We start from the raw sequence: 21946 nt of genomic DNA on the forward strand, positions 1-21946 counted from the left end.
AATACGTTATTAGACAATACCGTCATGATAAATTCTATTATGATCCATAGATAGGGCTGCTAAAATTTCTACTTGATAAGAGGCCTTCTTATTTTAATGGATATGGCACAAATAGCATTTTTTGGTCAGTTATTACTACTAGCAATGTGATTATTTCATGCATGACTTGGAGAAAATGAAGATTACCTATACTTCTTATGAATTTCTATAACAAATAATAAATTTTGGCTAGAAGTTTGCTCCAATTTCAGCTGACACTTGCCTTTAATTTTTGGTAGGGCTGGGACTGAACTCAGGTTCTAGGTACTTGTTCTAACGATGCGATATATCTCTTGCCTTCTTTTTTGATTTTTTAAAAGCCCCATTTTTTAAAAAAAAATCAAGAAAACCTGACAATATTAGTTTGTAATTACAGAGAAATAAAAGCAGAGAGAGATGGGGGAAAGGGAAAGAAGGGCACAGTGAAACAGATGAGGGAAGACGGGAAGGGAAGGCGAGGCAGGGGAGAAGCAGGGAGAGCACACTAGTGTGGGACAGCACAGCTACAGAAATTCACACCTGTCAGTCACCGTGCGCTGGTCCCTGCTTGCCCATCTGCCAGCTCTCACCCAACTTCCATCAGACAGAAGCCCCTCTCCGAGGTAGCCTGAGGCATCAGGAGTCTTCTCCTGTGGTAAGGATTCGCTGCCGTCACCTGTTTAACCCTTGGCTTTACAAGGCACCATTGCAACAACGCACTGGAAAGGGCAGGTGTTCAACCTGGCTTCATCCAAGGAGGTTTCTTTCTTCCTCATTTTTTCTCGCTGTGTGGTCCTGGCGTATTGGCCTAGTACTGGCGATGTTGACCAGACTAGTCTCAGACTCACAGGCGGTCCAACTCAGGCACCTCCCCCAGTGTCAAGATTATATCTGACATTGTACTCCAGGTGTGGAGGAGCCATGAATTGTCCTGGAATCTTAAAAAGATGGCTACAGCTACTTAAATGGAGGTTCAGCACCTAACTGACCAAAATAACCATTTCTTCCCAGATTCCATGTACTGAAATATCACCTCATTAGAGAATGAAGCAACATGCCTGATAGGATATCTTATAGTACTAGTAAAAATAACAGTAAAGGAAGAAAAAGGCCTAAATAAAGCAAAACTCAGGATGCAGAGGGCCTAATTAGTTTGAATGTCTCCAATAATTAATAAATAAAAAGTACTTGACAGAGGCTTTTAATAGCAATATTTCAACATACTTTATGATCTAATTAATAAAAATTACGGAGATAATGATTACTGAGTAAAATGAATAGGCAAATGAGGTGTTCATGTATTGTTTTCAGGGTAAACATATGCTGCTCTCTCTTGAACTATATAATCTACTTTTATGTTGCTGCTCTGCCTTCCAATTAGTTGGCATTAGTGAATTACTGGTAAGAATGATTATTCTCCCTCAAATTCTAATTGGTTATTTTATAAGTAAAAGTGTAATTCACGGATAACAAAACAAAGTAAACACCACCAACCACAGGACAACCCGAGAGACTTTGCTATGAGATAGTTATTCAAGGGAATACAAATTCTACCAACATGCAGCAAGACTTAGACAATGGATTAAGGTATAAAATTAATAGTCACTCTTCAGGTTTATATATACACAGAACAAAGACAAGCAGCACAGCAAACCGGAGTCGGCATTTCAGGAGGGAAGTGAGGAGACTTGTGGCCGACAGCAGCATCGTGCACCCAGCCGAGAGCCTGGCATATTAAATGCTCACTCAATAAATGTGATTCCTGCATGCAGTTTCTAATAGAAGTTACGATAGCTTCCCACTCAATTCAAGTAGAAACACAGTGGATTGCTTTAACCATTCACTTACATTTTAACACACTTATTTACTTACTTTTGTGTGTAGAGAGTGCTCTCTCTCTCTCTCTCTCTCTCTCTCTCTCTCTCTCTCTCTCTCTCTCTCTGTGTGTGTGTGTGTGTGTGTGTGTGAATAAGAGAATAACTTGGTGGAATCAATTCTCTTCCACCAAGTGGGTCCTGAGACTTGAACTCAGGCCATTAGACTTGGCTGAAAGTGCTTTTACTCACTGAATTTTGCTAGCCTCAATCAGCTAAAATTTTTGAAAAGCAATTTTATATGGTTTACCAATATTTAACTTATATGCTAACTATAAACAGACACATGTATGTATATAATACATCTAAAGGGAGGTGTCAACTGAAAGCTCAGATGTTACAGTGTTTCTTACTTTGGGGGCAATAAAGGTAAATATACCTATTAAATGGATACAATCAATATAACAAATGTAATTTTCTAACTATAAATAAAAACTTTCAGGGGCTAGAACAGAGACTGAGTTGTTTATCTGCTATAACCATTTATTATTTTATATTTAGTAACATAGAAATGTTCCTATTGACCATTAATTTTCATGCTTCTTAGAGACAGGAATAATTTCTTACTTTATCCACATATTTTGTTTTATACGAGTTTTATTCAGGCACAACTCTGTAGGAATTTTTAACCAAAGCTCAGGACCACAATGCCTTCATCTCCAGCAGTCCTCGGGCTGACTTTATGAGATTCTTTAACATCAGAGCCAGGGGTGAAAGTCTGATTTTATTCCATGTGCCACAGCTTTCTGATGTTTGCAGTCAGGTCCCATAATACCTTCTTCTCCCGTAGTGGAAGCAAGTGTGTGTGGTTGCAGCAGGCTCATTGTTAGTCAAGCCTGGGTTTTTTGAGGTTGAGAAGCAGAATTCATAAATGTTTCTGTACATCTTCTGTGACGGACACAGGCACCTGTTAGAGCAGGTTATTGTTATCTTTAAGCAAGCAAATCCTAAGTAGAGCAAATGAGGATTGAAATGGTTTCAGAAATGTCTACGTGAGACATAGAAACTGGAGTTGTCCTGTGGAATTCCAAGGATGGAAAATGCTACTGTCTGCTGCTTTCATAACCCTTTCCTTTTTCTGTTCAAGAGAATAAATTCTGTTGTATAATTTAAAATTCAATCATCTCTAGGGATTAGAGTTCAATACATTTTCCTACTGGGTGGTCATCCCATCATTTGAGAGGCGCTATCCCTAAAACTGCTGGCACACAACCAAGGTGTAATGTAGAATTTATACCCTTTCTGCATTGTTCCCTGTGTATGTATATACAGATAACTCTATAAACACCGCTTCGTGGACTGCAGACACACAGCTCATTTAAGCACTGGGGGTGGAATGACACGCAGGTGTCAGTCCTTCATATTTCAAAGCTTGAAGATTAACCTAATATACAATATGGTGACCTAACAGTTCTTCATTTGAAAGAAATCTGAAAAATAATCTCTGATACAGCCTGAGTGTGAGAATAGCCCAGCGGGATTTCCACCTCTTCATTTCTTAATGAGTTTTTTGATAATGAGAGGTGACTTTGCCAGTCACTCTGGGCTCTATTATGGCTAATTTGACTCCTCTTCACTCTCCCTGTTAATTATTAACACTAGCCTTTTTATCCTCACGAGACCAAATTCCAATTTTTCCCTTTTTCGATTTTTTTTTATGAGCCCATCTTTATGGAGGTGAAAGTCTTGGGGAACAGGTTTTCACTTAGCGCCGAGCCCGAACATTTATTATTCCTTTAGGCAGAGACGCTGTGACATTGATTACATAAGCACGGGTGTTCTTCGGGCTGGCTTTAATGTGCTAGCAATGTGAAAAGGCTGTTAATTAAGGAAGAAGCACCGTGGTATTTTTCGCTTGGGAATCGGTTCCCAGTAGAATGGTCATTTGCCACTTGCTAGCATAGCCACAGATTAAAAGGTGACTCTCTGCAAGGGCCTGCCTTTCAGGAGAGCTGAAAGAAGTGATCGGAGCCATTTGGGGATGCCTTTCATTCGTCAGGAGCGGTCACTGCTGCGACTATTCTCCACGGGACAATTGGGGAGAAGCCCATGCCAGGGTAGACTCTATCTGTAGTTGCCTTGTAGTCACTTAGCTATCTTTTAACTATCGTGGTAATTGCTTCATTAGGAAGACATTTGTTTTCCCTTCCACTTTTCATACACTTCTCTTCCAAATGTGCTTCCCTGGCTCCCTCTGAAAGTGACTGCCTATCTCATTATCTCTAGTCCGGGGAGCAGATGGGGTGCACGGAGACCGCCTGGAAGGCAAGCAGAAGCTCGGCCATTTTTGGCCAGGAAAGGAACCCAAGTTTGTTTACCTCACCAGCCTTGCTCTGGGAATCAGCGGGTGAGGCCATGAGGGTGGGAGGTTGGGGACAGTTGCTAAAAGCGTGATGCAGCTGGTACCCTTCCCCCTGAGGGAAAGCACACTTCATCTCCAAGTGTTCTCAGAGCGCCAGGGTGCTCTCGACATTGTTAGCTGCAAGGGAAGTCACACACCTCAGACGTAACATCTTTCTCCTTTTGCAAAGAGAAGCTGAACATGAGGTCTTCGCCCCCTTTCTCCACTAATTTCCCCTGGAAATCTTGTCGCAGATGCTCCTAACATGTATGCTCAGATAATCCACTCCTTTACCAGACCCTTTCTGTCCTTGATAACCGGTACCGCCCTTCTGTCCGCATAACCTGGTGCCCCCAAAGTATTTTCTAAGTTAAAATTAAAAGCTCAAGGAATTCTTTAAAAATAATATTGTTATATAAATGCCCCCAGAACATGGTTTGTTACTCTGGAATGAAGCTGAGCTGGTGACAGAGTGATCTTGCCGCAGCCCCCCTTCTGTCCCTAACTCCCTATGTGCTAGGGCCCTGCTTGGGCTCACTGCCTTCACCAGCCTCAGCTTCCTCAGCTGGAAAACCAAGAGTCCTTCCCTAGGATCCCCTCCTCCACAGGCCAAAAGATAAGACAGTTCATTTTAAATAACAAGCATAAAGATTTTAATACAAGAGGGTGGAGTGGAGGTTGTGTGGAGAGAGTGAGAGGAAGGGAGGAAGTGGGAATTTGGATTGGTATGTTTTTTAAAGTAATAAAATAAAATAATAAAAAAGATTTCAATACAAAATGATGGCAAGGAACTTATGGGAACAGTAAAAGCGGTTCACCTATAAGGTACAAATAATAATTGGTATCTCATCTTGAATGGTCTTAGTCATTTTAAATTTTGGAAAAGCAAATATAAGATGAATCATTTATTAGTAATACGCCATGATCATTTAAAATCCTCTGTAAGCAGCAGGTCACTCTCTGCAGCACACACCTCCCCCGTACACAATCATCTGTAAAGGAAGCATCATTTATTCAGCAAATTACCTCCCGTCCCAACACTGAACACTCAGAGCTCTCTGCTGCTCGTGTTCCTGGCTAGTTTAAGTTGTAATTAATTGGGATTTGGACAATAACTCTAATTGGGTCAATATGGTAAAAACTGCAACAGCATGTCCGTTATGTAAATCTCCCTTTCAGGGAGACTAAAGGAAAGACAATGTTTTCCCATGGATTTCAAAATGGATGATTTGAGGGCACTTTAAGTTGACACTAAATATTTAAGCAGATTTCACCAAATAGTTATCAAAGGAACGTAATAAAACAAACACATGATTATTTACAATTGTCTTAATTATCATCAAAAGTGATAGTAACAACCAGGAAAAAAAAAGAATGTTTTAGCAACTGCTGAGAATTATTTAGTGACTTTGCTTTTGAAGCAAAACTTGTGAGTTTGGGATGAAAATTGTTCATCTTCCTTCAATTCCCTAGGCTGCACCAATCTCCCCGTACCAAAAGGCAATTATGGCACTGGGGAACTTTTTATTTACCTCACTACATGAAGGAGCTGTTTTTCTCAGAAATAATTGATGTTTTCTAAAATCTGTTAATCACTGCAAAATCCAAGCCAAGATACAGGCACCCTCAATTTTGACTGGGCCCCAAAGAGGTCTCTAATAAATACTTCTCTGTGGATCTATGACTGCACAGCAAAATAACCCAAAATAGTACCATACATGCTAAACTGTCGTTAATTTTAAGAAAACATTAAATAGGAGTAGAATAAAAAACCCCATGAACTCGATATTTATGAATCTACCCCCAAATTAAAATCTTGTGGTTTACTTGGGTCTTGAGAGAAGAGTTCAACAGTTAAAAGCCCTCATTGTTCTTACAAAGGACTCATATTTGGTTCTCACGTCCCACAACTGCCTGTAACTCCAATTCTAGGTGATCTGATGCTCTCTTCTGACCTATGTGGCCTCATGCATATTTGTGGTGTACATACACATACCTGGGCACACATATATACATACACAATAAAATGAAGATTATAGAATGCTGTGGTTCTCACTCTGATGTTTCAGACATTTACACTTGAAAATAAATAAAAACAATATTAAATCATTGATATACTTGTAAGTATTCAAGAAAAATTTTCAAGAATCTATATACTATTTTACTTTCCTATATGAAAAATCCAAGTTATTTTATATAACTTATATGCTTAATCATCTTTACCATTTGAATGTGAACATTAACCAACACAGATAATTAATACGATTACTTCTTTGTGTGTGTGTGTGCACATTTGTTCATGTGCACATAATAGGTGGAGGCCAGGGACCACTCCAGTGTCCTTCCTCAGGAATTGCTTTTTGAGACAGTGTTACTTACTGGTCTGGATTTTGCAGCTTATGCTAGGCAGTCAGCCAGTGATGTCCACAGATATACCCGTTTCCATGTCTCTAACACTGGGATTACAGGGCATACCACCATTGCTGGCTTCTCATGCCACTTTTGGCCTGAACTCAGTTCCTCATAACCCCAAGTCTCGCGTATCCTTGTGTTTTTGTTCAAATGGAGGAAGCAGTCTCAAAAAGATGTCTATACTTATTTACCCCTGACCTAATACATAATTCATGTGCCTATTGTTATAGGTAAAAGATAAAGTTTTTTTTTTTTTAAACAGCCCTCCGTTTTGTCAGCAGACTGTGAATGAAGACAGGCAACAAGAAATGGGAGGCTTCCAGAGCCTCTGTCTGCTAGGAAGGAACACATCTGGCTTTTCTGAGCTGGCTGAGGCTGACATGCAAAATGAATGATTCAATGTGGAATTAGGATCTCCTGAGCACAGACATTGTGGCGAAATCTGAAGTAGGAATTGTCTCTTAGTTCTTTGTGTTCACAATAAACACTATTTTGGAAATTTAATGAAACGGAATAGAATGGATAAGTTGACAGAAATACTTAGTACTGAAATTACAGACGGAGAGCCTACAGTATCCATGATATCCCCTTAGCATCTATTGCATGTGAGTCATCATCCTATTCACCCTCACCACCAATGACCCTGTGAGTGTAATTACCCTGGTCCTTCTGTAAATAAAGACTGGCTAGCCTAGAAGGTTAACGGCTGTCAAAGGTCAAGTGGCAGAGATATGAGTCTATGGAACTGAAGCTGTTAAGGACCATATAACACGATGCCTTTCTCATTCTAGCAGGGTTCTTGGTCTGGCTGGTGCTGAAATTTGGGATGCTCCCGGGGTGTACAGCATCATGCTTTCATATCCACATGAGTTTCTTTCTCAGTTTGAGAGGAGCAGACCCAAAGGGATGAATGACTATATAGAGATAGATATCAGCTCCTAACAATGAACCAAACCAAAGAGTAATTAAAAAAAAAATTTAAACCGCAACTGTAAGACAAAGATTCAACTTTTAAACGGAAAGAATGCAATAATGCTTTTCAAAGAGAGAACAAACTGACTTGGAGTTTGAAGATCCAGAAAGTTCTATGTGTACAGAAAGCATAGATGGAGCGAGACCAGCCTTTGGCAATGGAGAAGCAAGGAGTGACTCAGGGGATATTATGACCAGAGTTCTGAGGACCAAACTTCAAAGCTACAGACAGAAATGGAGTGAGGTATGTTCAGAAATGTCAAAGGCCTGTTGTGTGAAGGAGATTTAAATGATCTAGGATAACAGAAAACTCGAGCAAAAAGATTTCCGTAGGATCAAGGACAATCATGACCAGATTCTAGGAGGCAGAATGCAGCAGGCATATAACAGCAAGAAATGTACTAAGTAGGGAATGAGTGCCCTCACCCCCACACAGAGGGTAAGAGCAGCTACTGGTAACTAAACCGAGTCTGGGGAAAATGGAAAAGCCCATCATAGAAATGGTTCAGGAATCTATATACTACTATTTTAATAAAAGCCAAGTTCACACTCTTGCTAGACCACCTACTGGAATAACTATGAAAGTTATTATTATACTGGGAAACAGTCTCAATGGAGGACCCTTATTTTCTCTTTGATTTCTAAATATGAATGAACAAGAAATACACTTAGCAATATTTTACAATCACCTGAGGAGATAAATCCACTCTTGGGAAAACATTTCAATCATGGTGCATGTTAAAAGGGAATCTTGACACACGGAGTGTCTCTCAGAGATGCACGCAGTCTCAAGTACTGCATCAGTGCCAGACTATATGGGTTTTTCTGATCCTCGAGGTGCCATGAGAAAGCTGTCTATTCCAAACAGCAGTTGTTATGAAGTTCAGGGAAGGATGTGATGTGTCATTCCCCTCAGACTCTGGCCTGAGAGACTCAGGCAAAGTCAATAAACACTCTGGTTATCTATGGCGACTCTAATTGAGATCCGACTTGGATGATGTACATACATACTCAGAGCTAATATGTATCCACCCCTTGCCATTTCATATAGGAAGGGAAACACAAGTACTCACTGTCATTTCTGAGGAAGTTGTTAAGTAGCTGGAAAAGAGGAAAGCTATCCCAGGAGTCTTGAGGTTGGGCCTCCAGTGCAGTATCCATATCTACCGTGAATAAAGCCCAAAACTTCTCTGCGTGCTCAGCCAATAAGTCTGGCCACCAGGCAAATGCCTGCAAGAAGATAGAGAAGTAAAGGAGAAATTGATGAGTTCTTAGAAACATGTACACATACTATGCTCCTGAAAAATATACCACATGTCTCAGTGTTATAAAAAAGGGAGTATAATAAATAAAATAAAATTTTAAGATAAGAAATTTCATAGGTATGACATATATATCACATATATATGAGCAATTCTACCATTGATAAATGAAACCTAAAACAGACATTTATTACTCTAGAAACAGACATTAAACTAAGCCATAGGAAAACTTATAAAACAAAGAGAAAAATTCCTCATAAATGAAAATTTCTAATATTTTCTTTGTAATGAACAGAAATATTACCATATTTATCATCATACTGAATCATAGTTTCCTTTGATTTTTGTCTTTAACAAATGCATGGTATTCTACTATGAGATGATAGTCTCCTAATTTTTGAGATTCCCAAGGACAATGTGGTAAGATCTTTGCAAATAAATCCTCAACTGAAATATGATTATTCTTATTTTGGTTTGGAGATGAAGTGTCTCTCCAAACGATGTGAGTTGGAGGCTTACTGCCGAGCTGGTGGCACTGTTTTAGAAGGTTCTAGAAACTTTCGGAACTGGCTGGAATCTGTCTACTTCTTGATTTGACCTGCTGTGCTCACCATGCCTTCCCCGCCATGACAGAAAGAACCACCTGAAATCATAACCCCAGAAACATCCATCTTCTCTTACACCATTCCTTGTCGGGTATTCTGGTCACAGTGAGGAACAGTAAGTTTCCTTAGGATACGCTTCTAAATATGAAGGGGTTAAAGGGTGTCTCAAAGCCTCTACATTGCTCTCCGAACAGTCTTTACTCCGGTCCATGCGCTCAACTGCAACAAGTCACAGTTTTACTGTTTAAGAACATAAATAGGTCACACATGGGAAGCCCAAAAAGCATTAACTAAGCTCGCAAAGCCCTGGGACCTGTACCAGATGGGAATCTTCCTGTCCTGGAGAGGAAGGACGTCTGGTGTACCAATGTGAACTAGGCCCCCTCGGCAGTTCTGAGACCCAGCAGCTTCAGCTCACCAGGTACAGCGATTGTGCCACGTGACTACAAGTCCGCTTCTCAGACTTTAATCGCTGGTAGAGACAGTTCAGGTCTGGCTCATTTTTTACTCGGTACTTGACCAGGCCTGTTCATAACTGGTAAGGAAAACAATCACTTTAAAAATGTATGCTTCGTTAGGAGGAGAAAGTAATACTTCACTTTTAGACAGTTCTTGAAAATAATGGGGATGCCTCTATTCTCAGTTTTATTTTACTTTGCTTAGCTATAATTAAAAAAAACTTAAGTTTTCATTTTCATACACTTGTAGAATTTTAAAATCATCTTTTTGTGTGCTGTCTTTTAGATCTTGCCTTTGTTTCTTTTCTATTAAATATTAAATATTTTCTTGTGTGTGGTGTACATACGTGTGTGGTTGCACATGTATGTGCATGTGCAGGCTAGAGGTTTTCTTTGAATCACTCTCTGCCACACATATTGAGGCAGGGTCTCCCACTTGAACCCAGAATTCCCTTATATGGCTTGCTAGTATAACCAGTGAGCTTGGGATCCCTGCCTCTGCTTTCTAAGCATGAGAATTGCAGGTAGACTGTGGATTTGCCAGATGTTTGTGTGGCTTTGGGGATCTGAACTGACCTGGTTCTCACAATTGCATAGCAAGTACTTTTTCCACAGAGCCATCTCCCAGCCCACGTTCATAATCTTTTAACCGATAAAAAACATGAAAAGTTCTGTGATACACTTTTATAATTGTCCCTGTTGAAATAATTCATTAATAATATTTAAATCCGGTTCAAGTGCAGGCCACACCAGCCAGATGAACAGGTAGGTAAACTCAAGAGGAGACTCCCTAACAGATTAGAGAGCACACTAGCTACCAGAACTCCAGATAGGCCGCTAGCCCTTGAATCATATCCATTCTCTCTGTACCCTCCCTTACTATCCTTAATGTCCCCCCTCCTCCTTGTCACCATATCTCAGCCCCTCCAACTTGGGCGGAGATCCCCTGCTTGACCAAAGTCCACACAAGGGCACCAATGTGTGTAGAAGAAAGATTCCTAAGCGTTAAATCACACTTCAACCCTCACACATTGACAATGGAAGACTTCAAAACCCCGCTCTCAGCAACAGACAGTTTATACAGACAACAGCTAAACAGAGAAATACTAGAGTTACCAAATGCCATGAACCAAATGTTCCTCACAGATATCTACAGAACATTTCACTCAAACACAAAAGAATATACCTTCTTCTCAGCACCTCACACAACTTTCTCCAAAATTGGTAACAAAGCAAGTCTCAACAGATACAAGAAAACCGAAATGACCTCTTGCATATATATGAGACCACCACTGATTAAAGCTGGATTTCAACAAAAGAAACATCAGCAGCAGTTCTACAAACTCAGAGAAGCTGAAAAACTCTCTACTGAATGAATACTGGGTCAAGGCAGAAATAAGAGAAATGAAAGAAAGCCTAGAATTCAGTGAAAATGAATGCATGACATACGCAAACTTAGGCCACAATGGGAGTGGTGCTAAAAGGAAAGTTCACAGCACTAAGTGTCTACGTAAAGAAATTGGAGAGATCTCATACTACAACTTAACAGCACACCTGAAAGCTCTAGAACAAAAGAAGCAAGCAAACCCAAGGAGAGTAGATGGCAGGAAATAATCAAACTCAGTGCTAAAACCAGTAAATTAGAATCAAAGAGAACAATACAAAGAATCTATGAAACAAAGAGTTGGATTCTTTGAGAAAACTAACAAATACACAAACTCCTATTCAAACTAACTAAAAGATAGAGAAAGAATATCAAAATTACCAAAATCACTGGGCTTTTCCTAGCCAGCCAGTAGGGAGTTTCCTGTTGGTAGGCTTCCCCTCGGCCACCCCACAATCCAACCCCATCTAGCAGCCACTCCAAACTACTGGAACCACTTCGCCCCAAAACCTGCCTATCCTCCTGAAACCTCAGTGGAACTCTGAAAGACAGCTTGCTCCAATACTGAGGGGACTTAAGAGGTGAGTGAACAGCCACATGGAGGGACACCCTACTCTCTAGGACCTCCAGAGTGGGACAAAACCCCAGGCCCCTTCCCCAACTCCCTTGGCTTTCCTAGTCTGTCAGCAGGGAGTTTCCTGTGGGTAGGCTCCCTCAAAGCCCAAACATATCCACTGGACTCCCCAAGCTACTAACCACACCCCACCTAAGAGTTGAAAGCTGGCTATAATACTGAGGGGACCAAGAGAGAGCACCAAGAGAACAAACCAGGAGAGAAGGAAAAAAGACTTATAGAGACCTCAAAGACTTTCCAAGACAGACATTGACAGTACAGAGCAGACCAAGAAAACCTAAAGAAGGATATCCCTATGAAGGCACAAGAACACCAAGTATACTGGATCAAAAAAAAAATCCCCTCACCATATAATAATCAAAACATAAAATATATGGAATAAAGAAAGAATATTAAGCCGGGTGGTAGTGGCACACGCCTTTAATCCCAGTACTTGGGAGGAAGAGGCAGGTGGATTTTTGTGAGTTCGAGCCTGGTCTACAAGAGCTAGTTGCAGGACACACTCCAAGGCTACAGAGAAACCCTGTCTTGAAAAACAAAAACAAAACAAAACAAAACAAAACAAAAGAATATTAAGAGCTGTAGTGATGAGGTGAGCAGGCCTGCTTTTTGTCCCTCCCGGCTTCTGCATGGCTAGCTTAGCCCTGGAAATAATAACACGGAAACTGTATTCATTTAAACACTGCCTGGCCCATTAGCTCTATCCTCTTACTGGCTAACTCTCACATCTTGTTTAACCCATTTCTATTAATGTGCATTGCCACTTGACTGTGGCTTACCAGCATGAGTCTTGGGTAGGAGAAGCATGGCGTCTGCCTGTCTCTGCTTTCTTCCTCCCACAATTCTGTTCTGTCTTCCCTGCCTACCTATGTTCTGACCTATCAGGCCAAGCACTTTTTTTTATTAATTAACCAATGAAAGCAAAAGATAGATAGAAGACCCTCCTACATCAAAGAGCTACAAAGAAAAAGTCAAGTAACATAAAAGGGTAAACCTATGAGAATTATACCCTACTTCTCAATGGAAACCATGAAAGCCAGAAGGTCCCAGATAGATGTGATGCAGACACTAAGAGACCATGGATGCAAGCCCAGACTACTATACCCAGCAAAGCTATCAGTCACCATCAATGGAGAAAACAAGATATTCCATGGCAAAAACAGATTTAAACAACACGTATCCACAAACCCAGCCCAACAGAAAGTACTAGAAGGAAAACCAACCCAAGGATGCTAAACTACACCCACAAAAACACAGGTATCTGATAACCTCCCACCAGCATAACCCAAAAAAGGGAAACACACAAACACTACCATTGAAAAATAACCAGAATTAACAACCACTGGCCATTAATATCGTTCAATATCAACTGGCTCAATTCACTCATAAAAAGACACAGGCTAAGAGAATGGATATGAAAACAGGATCCAATCTTATGCTGCATACAAGAAACACACCTCAACAGACACTACCTCCAAGTAAAGGGTTGGGAAAAGGTTTTCCAATTAAATTGACCTAAGAAGCAAGTGGGTGTAGCTACCCTAATATCTAACAAAATAGATTTCAAACTAAAATCAATCAGAAGAGATGGAGAATGACACTTTATACTCATAACAAGAATAATCCATCAAGATGTAGTCTCAATCCTGAACATATACACCCCTAATACAAGAGCACCCACATATGTAAAAGAAACATTACTAAAACTTAAATCGCACATCAAATCCCACACATGAATAGTTTGAGACTTCAACACTCCACTCTCGCCAAAGGACAGGTCAACTAGACAGAAATTTAACAGAGAAATAAGAGAACGAACAGATGTAATGAATCAAATGGACTTAGCAGACATCTATAGAACATTCCACCCAAACAGAAAAGAATATACTTTCTTCTCTGCACCTCATGAAACCTTATCTAAAACTGATCACTTACTTGGTAACAAAGCAAACCTCCACAGATTTTAAAAAAATTGGAGTAACCCTCTGTGTCTTATCGGATTGCCATAGATTAAAGTTAGAATTTAACAACAATACTACTCTCAGAAATCCTACAAACCCATGGAAATTGAACAGTGAGCTACTAAACCACCCTAGGTTAAGGAAGAAATAAAGAAAGAAATTAAAGACTTCCTCGAATTCAATGAAAATGAAGACATAGTGTATCCAAACCTATGAGAAACTATGAAAGCAGTGCTAAGAGGAAAATTCATAGCACTAAGTGCCCACATAAAGAAAACGGAGAAAGCTCACATTAGTGCCTTAACAGCACACCTGAAGGCTCTAGAAAAAGAAAAGAAGCAGACTCACTCAGGAAGAATAGAAGACAGGAAATAATCAAACTGAGGGCTGAAATCAACAAAATAGAAACACAGAAAACAATCCAAAGAATCAATGAAACAAAGAGCTGGTTCTTTGAGAAAATCAACAAGATAGACAAACCCTTATCCAAACAAATCAAAAGGCAGAAAGAGAAACATTCAAATTAACAAAATCAGAAATGAAAAGGGAAACAACAACAGACACTGAGGAAATCAGAGAATCATTAGGTCATTATTACAAAAACCTGTACTCCACAAAATTGGAAAATATAAAAGAAATGAACAATTTTTTTAGATAGATACCATATACCAAAATTAAATCAAGACCAGGTTAACAATTTAAATAGACCTATAAACTACAAGGAAATAGAAGCTATCATCAAAAAACTCCCAAACAAACAAACAAACAATCAAAAAATCCCAGGGCCAGAAGATTTTAAAGCAGAATTCTACCAGAACTTCTAAGAAGAGCTAATAGCTATACGCCTCAAAGTGTTCCACATAATAGAAACAGAAGGAATAAACTCTTTTTATGAGGCTACAGTTACCCTGATACCAAAACTACACAAAGACTCAAGCAAGAAAGAGAATTACAGACCAATCCAACTCATGAACATGGATGCAAAAATCAATAAAATATTGGCAAACTGAATCCAAGAACACATCAAAAAAAATCCACATGATCAAGTCAGCTTCATCCCAGAAATGTAGGGCTGGTTCAACATACAAAAATCTATCAATGTAATCCATCATCTAAATAAATTGAAAGAAAAACATCATATGATCACTTCATTAGATGCTGAAAAAGCATTCAACAAAATCGAGCACCTCTTCATGATAAAGGTCTTGGAGAGAGCAGGGATAGAAAGAACATATCTAAATATAATAAAAAGCAATGTACAGCAAGCAGATGGCCAACATCAAATTAAATGGAGAGAAATCCAAAGTTATTCCACTAAAATCAGGAACAAAACAAGGCTATCCATTCTCTCCATATCTCTTCAACATAGTTCTTGAAGTTTTAGCAACAGCAATAAGACAATAGAAGGAGATAAAGGGATTCAAATTGGAAAGGAAGAAGTCAAACTTCTGTTATTTGCAGATGATATGATAGTATATATAAATCACCCCAAAACTACCAGAGAACTCCTAAAGCTGGTAAATACCTTTAGTGATGTGGCAGGATACAAGATCAAATAAAAAAATCAGTAGCCCTTCTATACACAAATGATACAGAAGCTGAGAGGGAAATCAGAGAAACATCACCTTTCACAATAGTCAAAAATAACAAAGTATCTTGGGGTAACACTAACCAAAGAAGTGAAAGATCTATTGGAAAAGAAGTTTAAATCTTTGAAGAAAGAAATTAAAAAAGACACCAGAAAATGGAGAGATCTCCCATGCTCTTGGATAGGTAGGATCAACATAGTAAAAATGGCAATCCTACCAAATGCAATCTATAGATTCAATGCAATCACCATCAAAATTCCAACACAATTATTCACAGAGCTTGAAAGAACAATAATCAACTTCTTATAGAAAAACAAAAAACAAGGACAGCCAAATTAATCTTGTACAATAAAGGAACTTCCAGAGGCATCACCATTCTTGATATCAACTCTATTACAGAGCTGCAGTAATGAAAACAGCTTGGCATTGGCATAAAAACAGAGAGGTTGACCAATGGAATAGAATCGAAGACCTGGGTATTAATCCACACACCTATGAACACCTGATTTTGATAAAGAAGCTAAAGTTATACAATGGAAAAAAGGAAGTATATTCAACAAATGGTGCTGGCATAACTGAATCTCAAGACAAAGAAGAATGAAAATAGATCCATATTTATAGCCATGAACAAAGCTAAAGTAAAAATGGATTAAAGACCTCAATATAAATCTGACCACACTGAACCTCATAGAACAGAAAGTGAGAAGCAGTCCTCAATGCATGGGCATAGGACCCCACTTCCAAAATATAACCCCAGTAGCACAGATACTGAGAGCAACAATAAATAAATAAGACCTCCTGAAACTGAGAAGCTTCTGTAAAGCAAAGGACACATAAGTCAATAAGACAAAATGGCAGCCTACTGAATGGGGAAAGATCTTCAACAACCCCACATCAGAGAAAGGACTTATCTCCAAAACCTATAAAGAACTCAAGAAATTAGACATTAAAATTATAAATACCTTAATTAAAAATGGAGTAGAGAAGTAAACAGAGAATTCTCAACAGAAGAATCTCAAATGGACAAAAGACATTTATGGAAATGTTCAACATTCTTAGCAATCAGGGAAATGCAAATCAAAACAACTCTTAGATACCATCTTACACCTGTCGGAATGGCTAAGATCAAAAACACCAATGATGGCTTATGCTGGAGAGGAAGTGAAGTAAGGGGAACACTATTCCATTGCTGGTGGGAATCCAAACTTTACAACCACTTTGGAAATGAGTATGGTAGTTTCTCAGAAAACTTGAAATCAATCTACCTCAGGACCCAGCAATACCACTTTTGGGCATATACACAAAAGATGCTCAATCTTACTACAAAGCATTTGTTCAACTATGTTCATAGCTGCATTATTTGCAATAGCCAGAACCTGGAAACAACCTAGATGCCCCTCAACCGAAGAATGAATAAAGAAAATGTAGGACATTTTCACATTAGAGTATTACTCAGCAGTAAAAAACATGAATTTTGCATGCAAATGAATGAAATTAGAAAACACTGTTCTGAGTGAGGTAACCCAGACCCCAAAAGATGAATATGGTATGTATATATACAGAGATAAGAGCAAGGAAAGAGATATCTTGATTGAGGGAGCCATTATAGGGTTAGCAAGAAACCTGGATCTAGAAAAATTTCCAGGAATTCACAAGGATGACCCCAGCTAAGACCCTAAGCAATAGAGAAGAGGGGGCCTGATCTTGACTTGCTTTATAATCAGACTGATGAATATCTTAAATATCACCATAGAATCTTCATCCAGCAACTGATGGAAACAGAGGCAGAGACCTGTGTAGGAGCACTGGATTGAGCTCCCAAAGTTCAGTTGAAGAGTGGGAAGAATGAGCAGATGAGCAAAGAGGTGAAGACCATGATGGTTACACCCGTTGAAATAGTGTACCTGCGCTAATGGGAGCTCATCAACTCCAGCCGGACAGAGAAAAAAAAAAAACAAGCATAGGACCAAACTAGTCCCTCTGAATGTGGTTGACAGTTGCATGACTGGGGCAGACTGCGGGGCCACTGGCAGTGGCACCAGGATTTATCCCTACTGCATATACTGGCTTTTTGGAATCCTATTCTCTTTGGATGTACACCTTGCTCAGCCTAGATACAGTAGGGAGGTCTTTGGACCTTACACAAAGCAAACTGCCTTACCCCCTCTGAGGACTGGGTAGGGGTGAGGTGGGAGGGTATGTGGAGAAAATGGGAGAAGGGGAGAGAGTGGGAACTTGGATTGGTATTTTTTAAAAATCTAATAAATTAAAAAAACAAAAATTTAACAAAATCAGAAAGGAAAAAGGGGTCATAACAGCACTCAACAAGGAAATTAATAGAAGTAGGTCATATTATTAAAAACGTATACTCTACAAAATTGGAAAATCTAAAAAAAAATAATGGACAATTTTCTTTTTTTTTTCAACCATCCCACATCAAGATGTTGGTTTCACCTAAATATATGGATAGAAGTATTTTTTGAGGTTTCTTCTTTTTTATTGGTCTTATTTCTTTTTTCAGTGTTTTTATTGAGCTATGTATTTTTTTTTTCTGCTCCTGTCCCTTCCTCCCCTTCCCCTTCAACCCTATCCCATGGTCTGCGTGCTCCCAATTTACTCAGGAGACCTTGTCTTTTTCTACTTCCCATGTAGATTAAATCAACATATGTCTCAATTAGGGTTCTATGTGTTGTATAGGTTCTCTGGGATTGTGAATTGTAGGCTGGTTTTTCTTTACTTTATGTCTAAAAGATACTTATGAATGAGGCTATATTATATTTTTCTTTCTGGATCTGGGTTACTTCACTCAATATAATGTTTTCTAGATTCATCCATTTGTCCACAAATTTCAAGATGTCTTTATTTTTTCCCACAGTGTAGTTGTACCATATGTTCTTTATCCATTCTTTTGTTGAGGGGCAACTGGTTGTTTCCAGCAATAAGACAAATAAGCAGCTATATACATAGTTGAGCACCTGTTCTTGTGGTATGGTGGAGCATCCTTTGGGTATATACCCAAAAATGATATTGCTGGGTCTTGAGGTACATTGTTTCCTAATTTTCAGAGAGATTGTCATACTGATTTCCAAAGTAGCTGTACCAGTTTACACCCTGCCCCCCAGCAGTGAAGAAGTGTTACCTTTACCCCACATCCTCTCCAGCATAAGCCATCATCAATGTTTTTGATTTGGGCCATTCTAACAGGTGTAAGATAGAATCTCAGAATTGTTTTGATTTGCATTTCTCTGATGACTAAGGATGTTGAGCACTTCTTCAAGAGAATTGCAAAATTCTGAAACTAGATTTTAAAATCTTTTATAATAAATATGGACTTAAAATAATACATGTTAGAATAATTATATGTTAAATGTTAAACAAAAATAATTGCCATAAAATAAGTAGAAACAAAAGCTAATTTAAACCAGAAAATGCAGCACAAATAGACTTCTTAGTTACAGGCATCTTAATGTTTTCCTCAATACTCTGATAAATGTACAAATGAGAAATTTGTTCAGGGATGTTAGCCTTCATAAACTGAGCATAATGTAATAAGCAGTGGTTGTTTCTGAATATGTTTTGCTGAAATTCATACCAGAACAGGGATCTATAATAATATATAAAAATCTAATAATATGATAACTAATTTTAATAAAATAGCATTAAATAAATCATGTACAATAATAGTATGTGTTGTATTTTACACGTCTTGCCCCTGACCTTTGAGTTACAATGGGGACAAAGTAAAGTAGAATCTGAGAGTCCTCACTGAGAAGAGCAGGATAGAAATGCTAGTCAGAGTTCAGTCCTGGGAGGAGAGATGCAATCTCACTTGCTGTTCACAGCCAATACCGTCACAGAAGGCTATAATTAAGACCCTACCAGGTGTGTTAGTGCAGTTTTGTTTCAGGGACTATCAAATTCCAAAAGCTCATTTTAAAGTGAACTTGGAAGAAAGAGCCAGGCTAGAAATGAAAAGTAATAGAATACAAGTTTTTAAAAAAGCTTATGATTTTGCTATCTATCAACCACACACTTCATTATGTTTTGCAGAAGTATTATTTAGGTCTCAAATTGTACTTTTGATAAAGTTAGTGCTGTGACTGTACGTCAACACACGGCGAATACCTTAATGATAACTTGAGAAAGTTTTAAGCAGTCATTCTTTTAATTAATTATTAGTTAATTTAAAGTGTATGTGTGGTTCTGGGTGAACGTACATCATGTGTGTGGTATATATGGTGCCCATGAAAATCAGAAGAGGGCATCAGATCCCCTGTGACTGGACTTATTAGGCTGTTGTGAGTTACCTAACATGGATGCTGGGAATTGAACTTTGATTCTTCGGAGGAGCAGGAAGTGCTATAAACACTGAGCCATTTCTCCAGGCTGCCAACTACTGTCTGACAATCTAAGCAAAAGTCAGAGTTATTTTAGAACATAAAATCAGCCTCATTGCCTGCCCCTTCCTTTTTCTTGCCATCCCACTGGAGGTAGCTGTTCTAACCTGGACTGGAGGGAAGAGGGGCACTGTATCGTTTCCTCCGTGGGGTTCCATTTATTGAGGTGGCACAGGTTAAAGAGCAACAGACTCTCCATGGGGGTGGAGGAAACCCTTCTCAGAAAATCACCTATCGAGGGGCACCTATGGAATGTCATGACAGGACTTCTCTAAATCTGTCTTGGCTCAGTGTTAATCCACAACTTAGTGTAAGCGATTTGACAGAGGCAGATGGCAATAGTTTATTAAAATAAATCTTGAATGATTTATAAATAAATATACATCTATATAAACAATATAAATATAAATGAATATAATATATAATATAAAGAGGAAATATAAATAAATCTTGAATGATTACTATGTGTGACAGGTTGATAATACTTTGAAAGCCTCGTCAGTTTTGCTCCAATGTAGATGAAGATGGAGGCAGATAAGCATGAATGCTGTAAAGCATTGAGTTTCTGAACTTATAGACAAAACTTGAGTTATCAGAAGCCCATCCCCTCTCTGCCTGGATTTCCATTTCCTTGTTTATAACAATAATAATATCTTTAACCTCTAGGTTATAGTGAAAATAAATCAACATGGAAATTTCTTTCTGTACAAATGTTAGTGAATGTTATTGTAATTACAAAAATACATTGAAATTAACATACAGATAATGAGGTAACGTGCTTTAAAATGTTCAAGTTATACATGGTGGAACATGTCTGTAACCCATCACTGGGGAGGCTGAAGGAGGAGAATTCGCGTTTAGGGACAGGGTGGGCTACACAGTGAGATCCTGCCTTAAAAACAAACAAGTTAAAATGAGAAGAAATGTTTAATATGGATTTAAAAAGCTTTGTGTGTCAAGTACTGTTCTAAAGTTTTATAAGTGTTATCTTAGTTAATCCCCCAAATTGCTCTTTTGAGAAGATAGCATAAGTATTCTTGTTTTATATGAAGAGCTAGTAACTGGGAGAATAATTATGTAGTTTTCTTAAGTAACTATACAAGGTACACTAGATCATCCATCATCCATCCATCCATCCATCATCCATCCATCCATCCATCCATCCATCCATCCATCCATCATCCATCATCCATCCATCATCCATCCATCCATCCATCCATCCATCCATCATCCATCCATCCATCATCCATCCATCATCCATCCATCCATCCATCATCCATCCATCCATTATCCATCCATCCATCCATTGTCTACTTTGCATATTAGAACACTGCTACTGTTCCTTGATTTTTCTTACCATAAACACATGGTTTATTTATATATTTTCTAATTTACCTGAGGTCTGAAGCCTTTAATTCCTTTTAACATTGTAATACATAATATATAATTTAATATAAAAATGGAAGATTGCTCTAAAACAGAAAACTAGGTGTTGGCATGCTTATTTTATTTCACAAGACAACATTAGTCTACAGTGCGATAATATGTGAATGACTATAATAGCTTTAGAGACAATTCAATAACTAGCATATCTCTTGGCCCTACAATATACATACACAAGTACACACAGATCAATATGAAATGCCATCTTCTAGAAGGGGCCAGTAGAATGGACCATAATATAAAAAGATGACATCTGACTAAAGCCTCTGATTAGAGGCTTCTCGCAGTTCTGATTTATAATTTTGATAATCATTATTCAATATAGACAAATATTGAAATAATAAAAAGAAATAAGGTGAAGACACTTTAGAATACATCATTTAAAAATGTTACCTTTGTTCTTATAAGTTTAAAAATCAAATATATAAAAAATAAACTTAAAGAAGTAAAAAAATCTCTTTAGTACAAATTGAGCCAGGTGGTTGTGGTGCACACCTTTAATCCCAGTACTTGGGAGGTAGAAGCAGGTGAATCTCTGTGAGTTCAAGGCGAGCCTGGTCAAAGGAGTGAGTGCCAAGACAGCCAGGACTAATACA

The 21946-nt window shown here is 38.6% G+C and overlaps 1 protein-coding gene across 7 annotated transcripts in view; it reads right to left on the reverse strand.

Annotated features, from left to right (window-relative positions):
- The window catches only part of Cadps2 (calcium dependent secretion activator 2), a 505709-nt gene that overhangs the window by 68950 nt on the left and 414813 nt on the right, over window positions 1-21946 (reverse strand). For all 7 annotated transcript variants that reach the window (XR_012908510.1, XR_012908509.1, XR_012908508.1 and 4 more), the window contains one exon: window positions 8691-8847. Coding sequence is in view for 4 of the 7 variants with exons in the window: in XM_075953365.1 (XP_075809480.1) it covers window positions 8691-8847 (157 nt within the window). In the remaining 3 variants the exon portion in view is untranslated. The remainder of the gene's footprint in view (window positions 1-8690; window positions 8848-21946) is intronic.

This window comes from Microtus pennsylvanicus, chromosome 19 (assembly GCF_037038515.1).
Source record: "Microtus pennsylvanicus isolate mMicPen1 chromosome 19, mMicPen1.hap1, whole genome shotgun sequence".
Lineage (NCBI taxonomy): Eukaryota > Metazoa > Chordata > Mammalia > Rodentia > Cricetidae > Microtus > Microtus pennsylvanicus.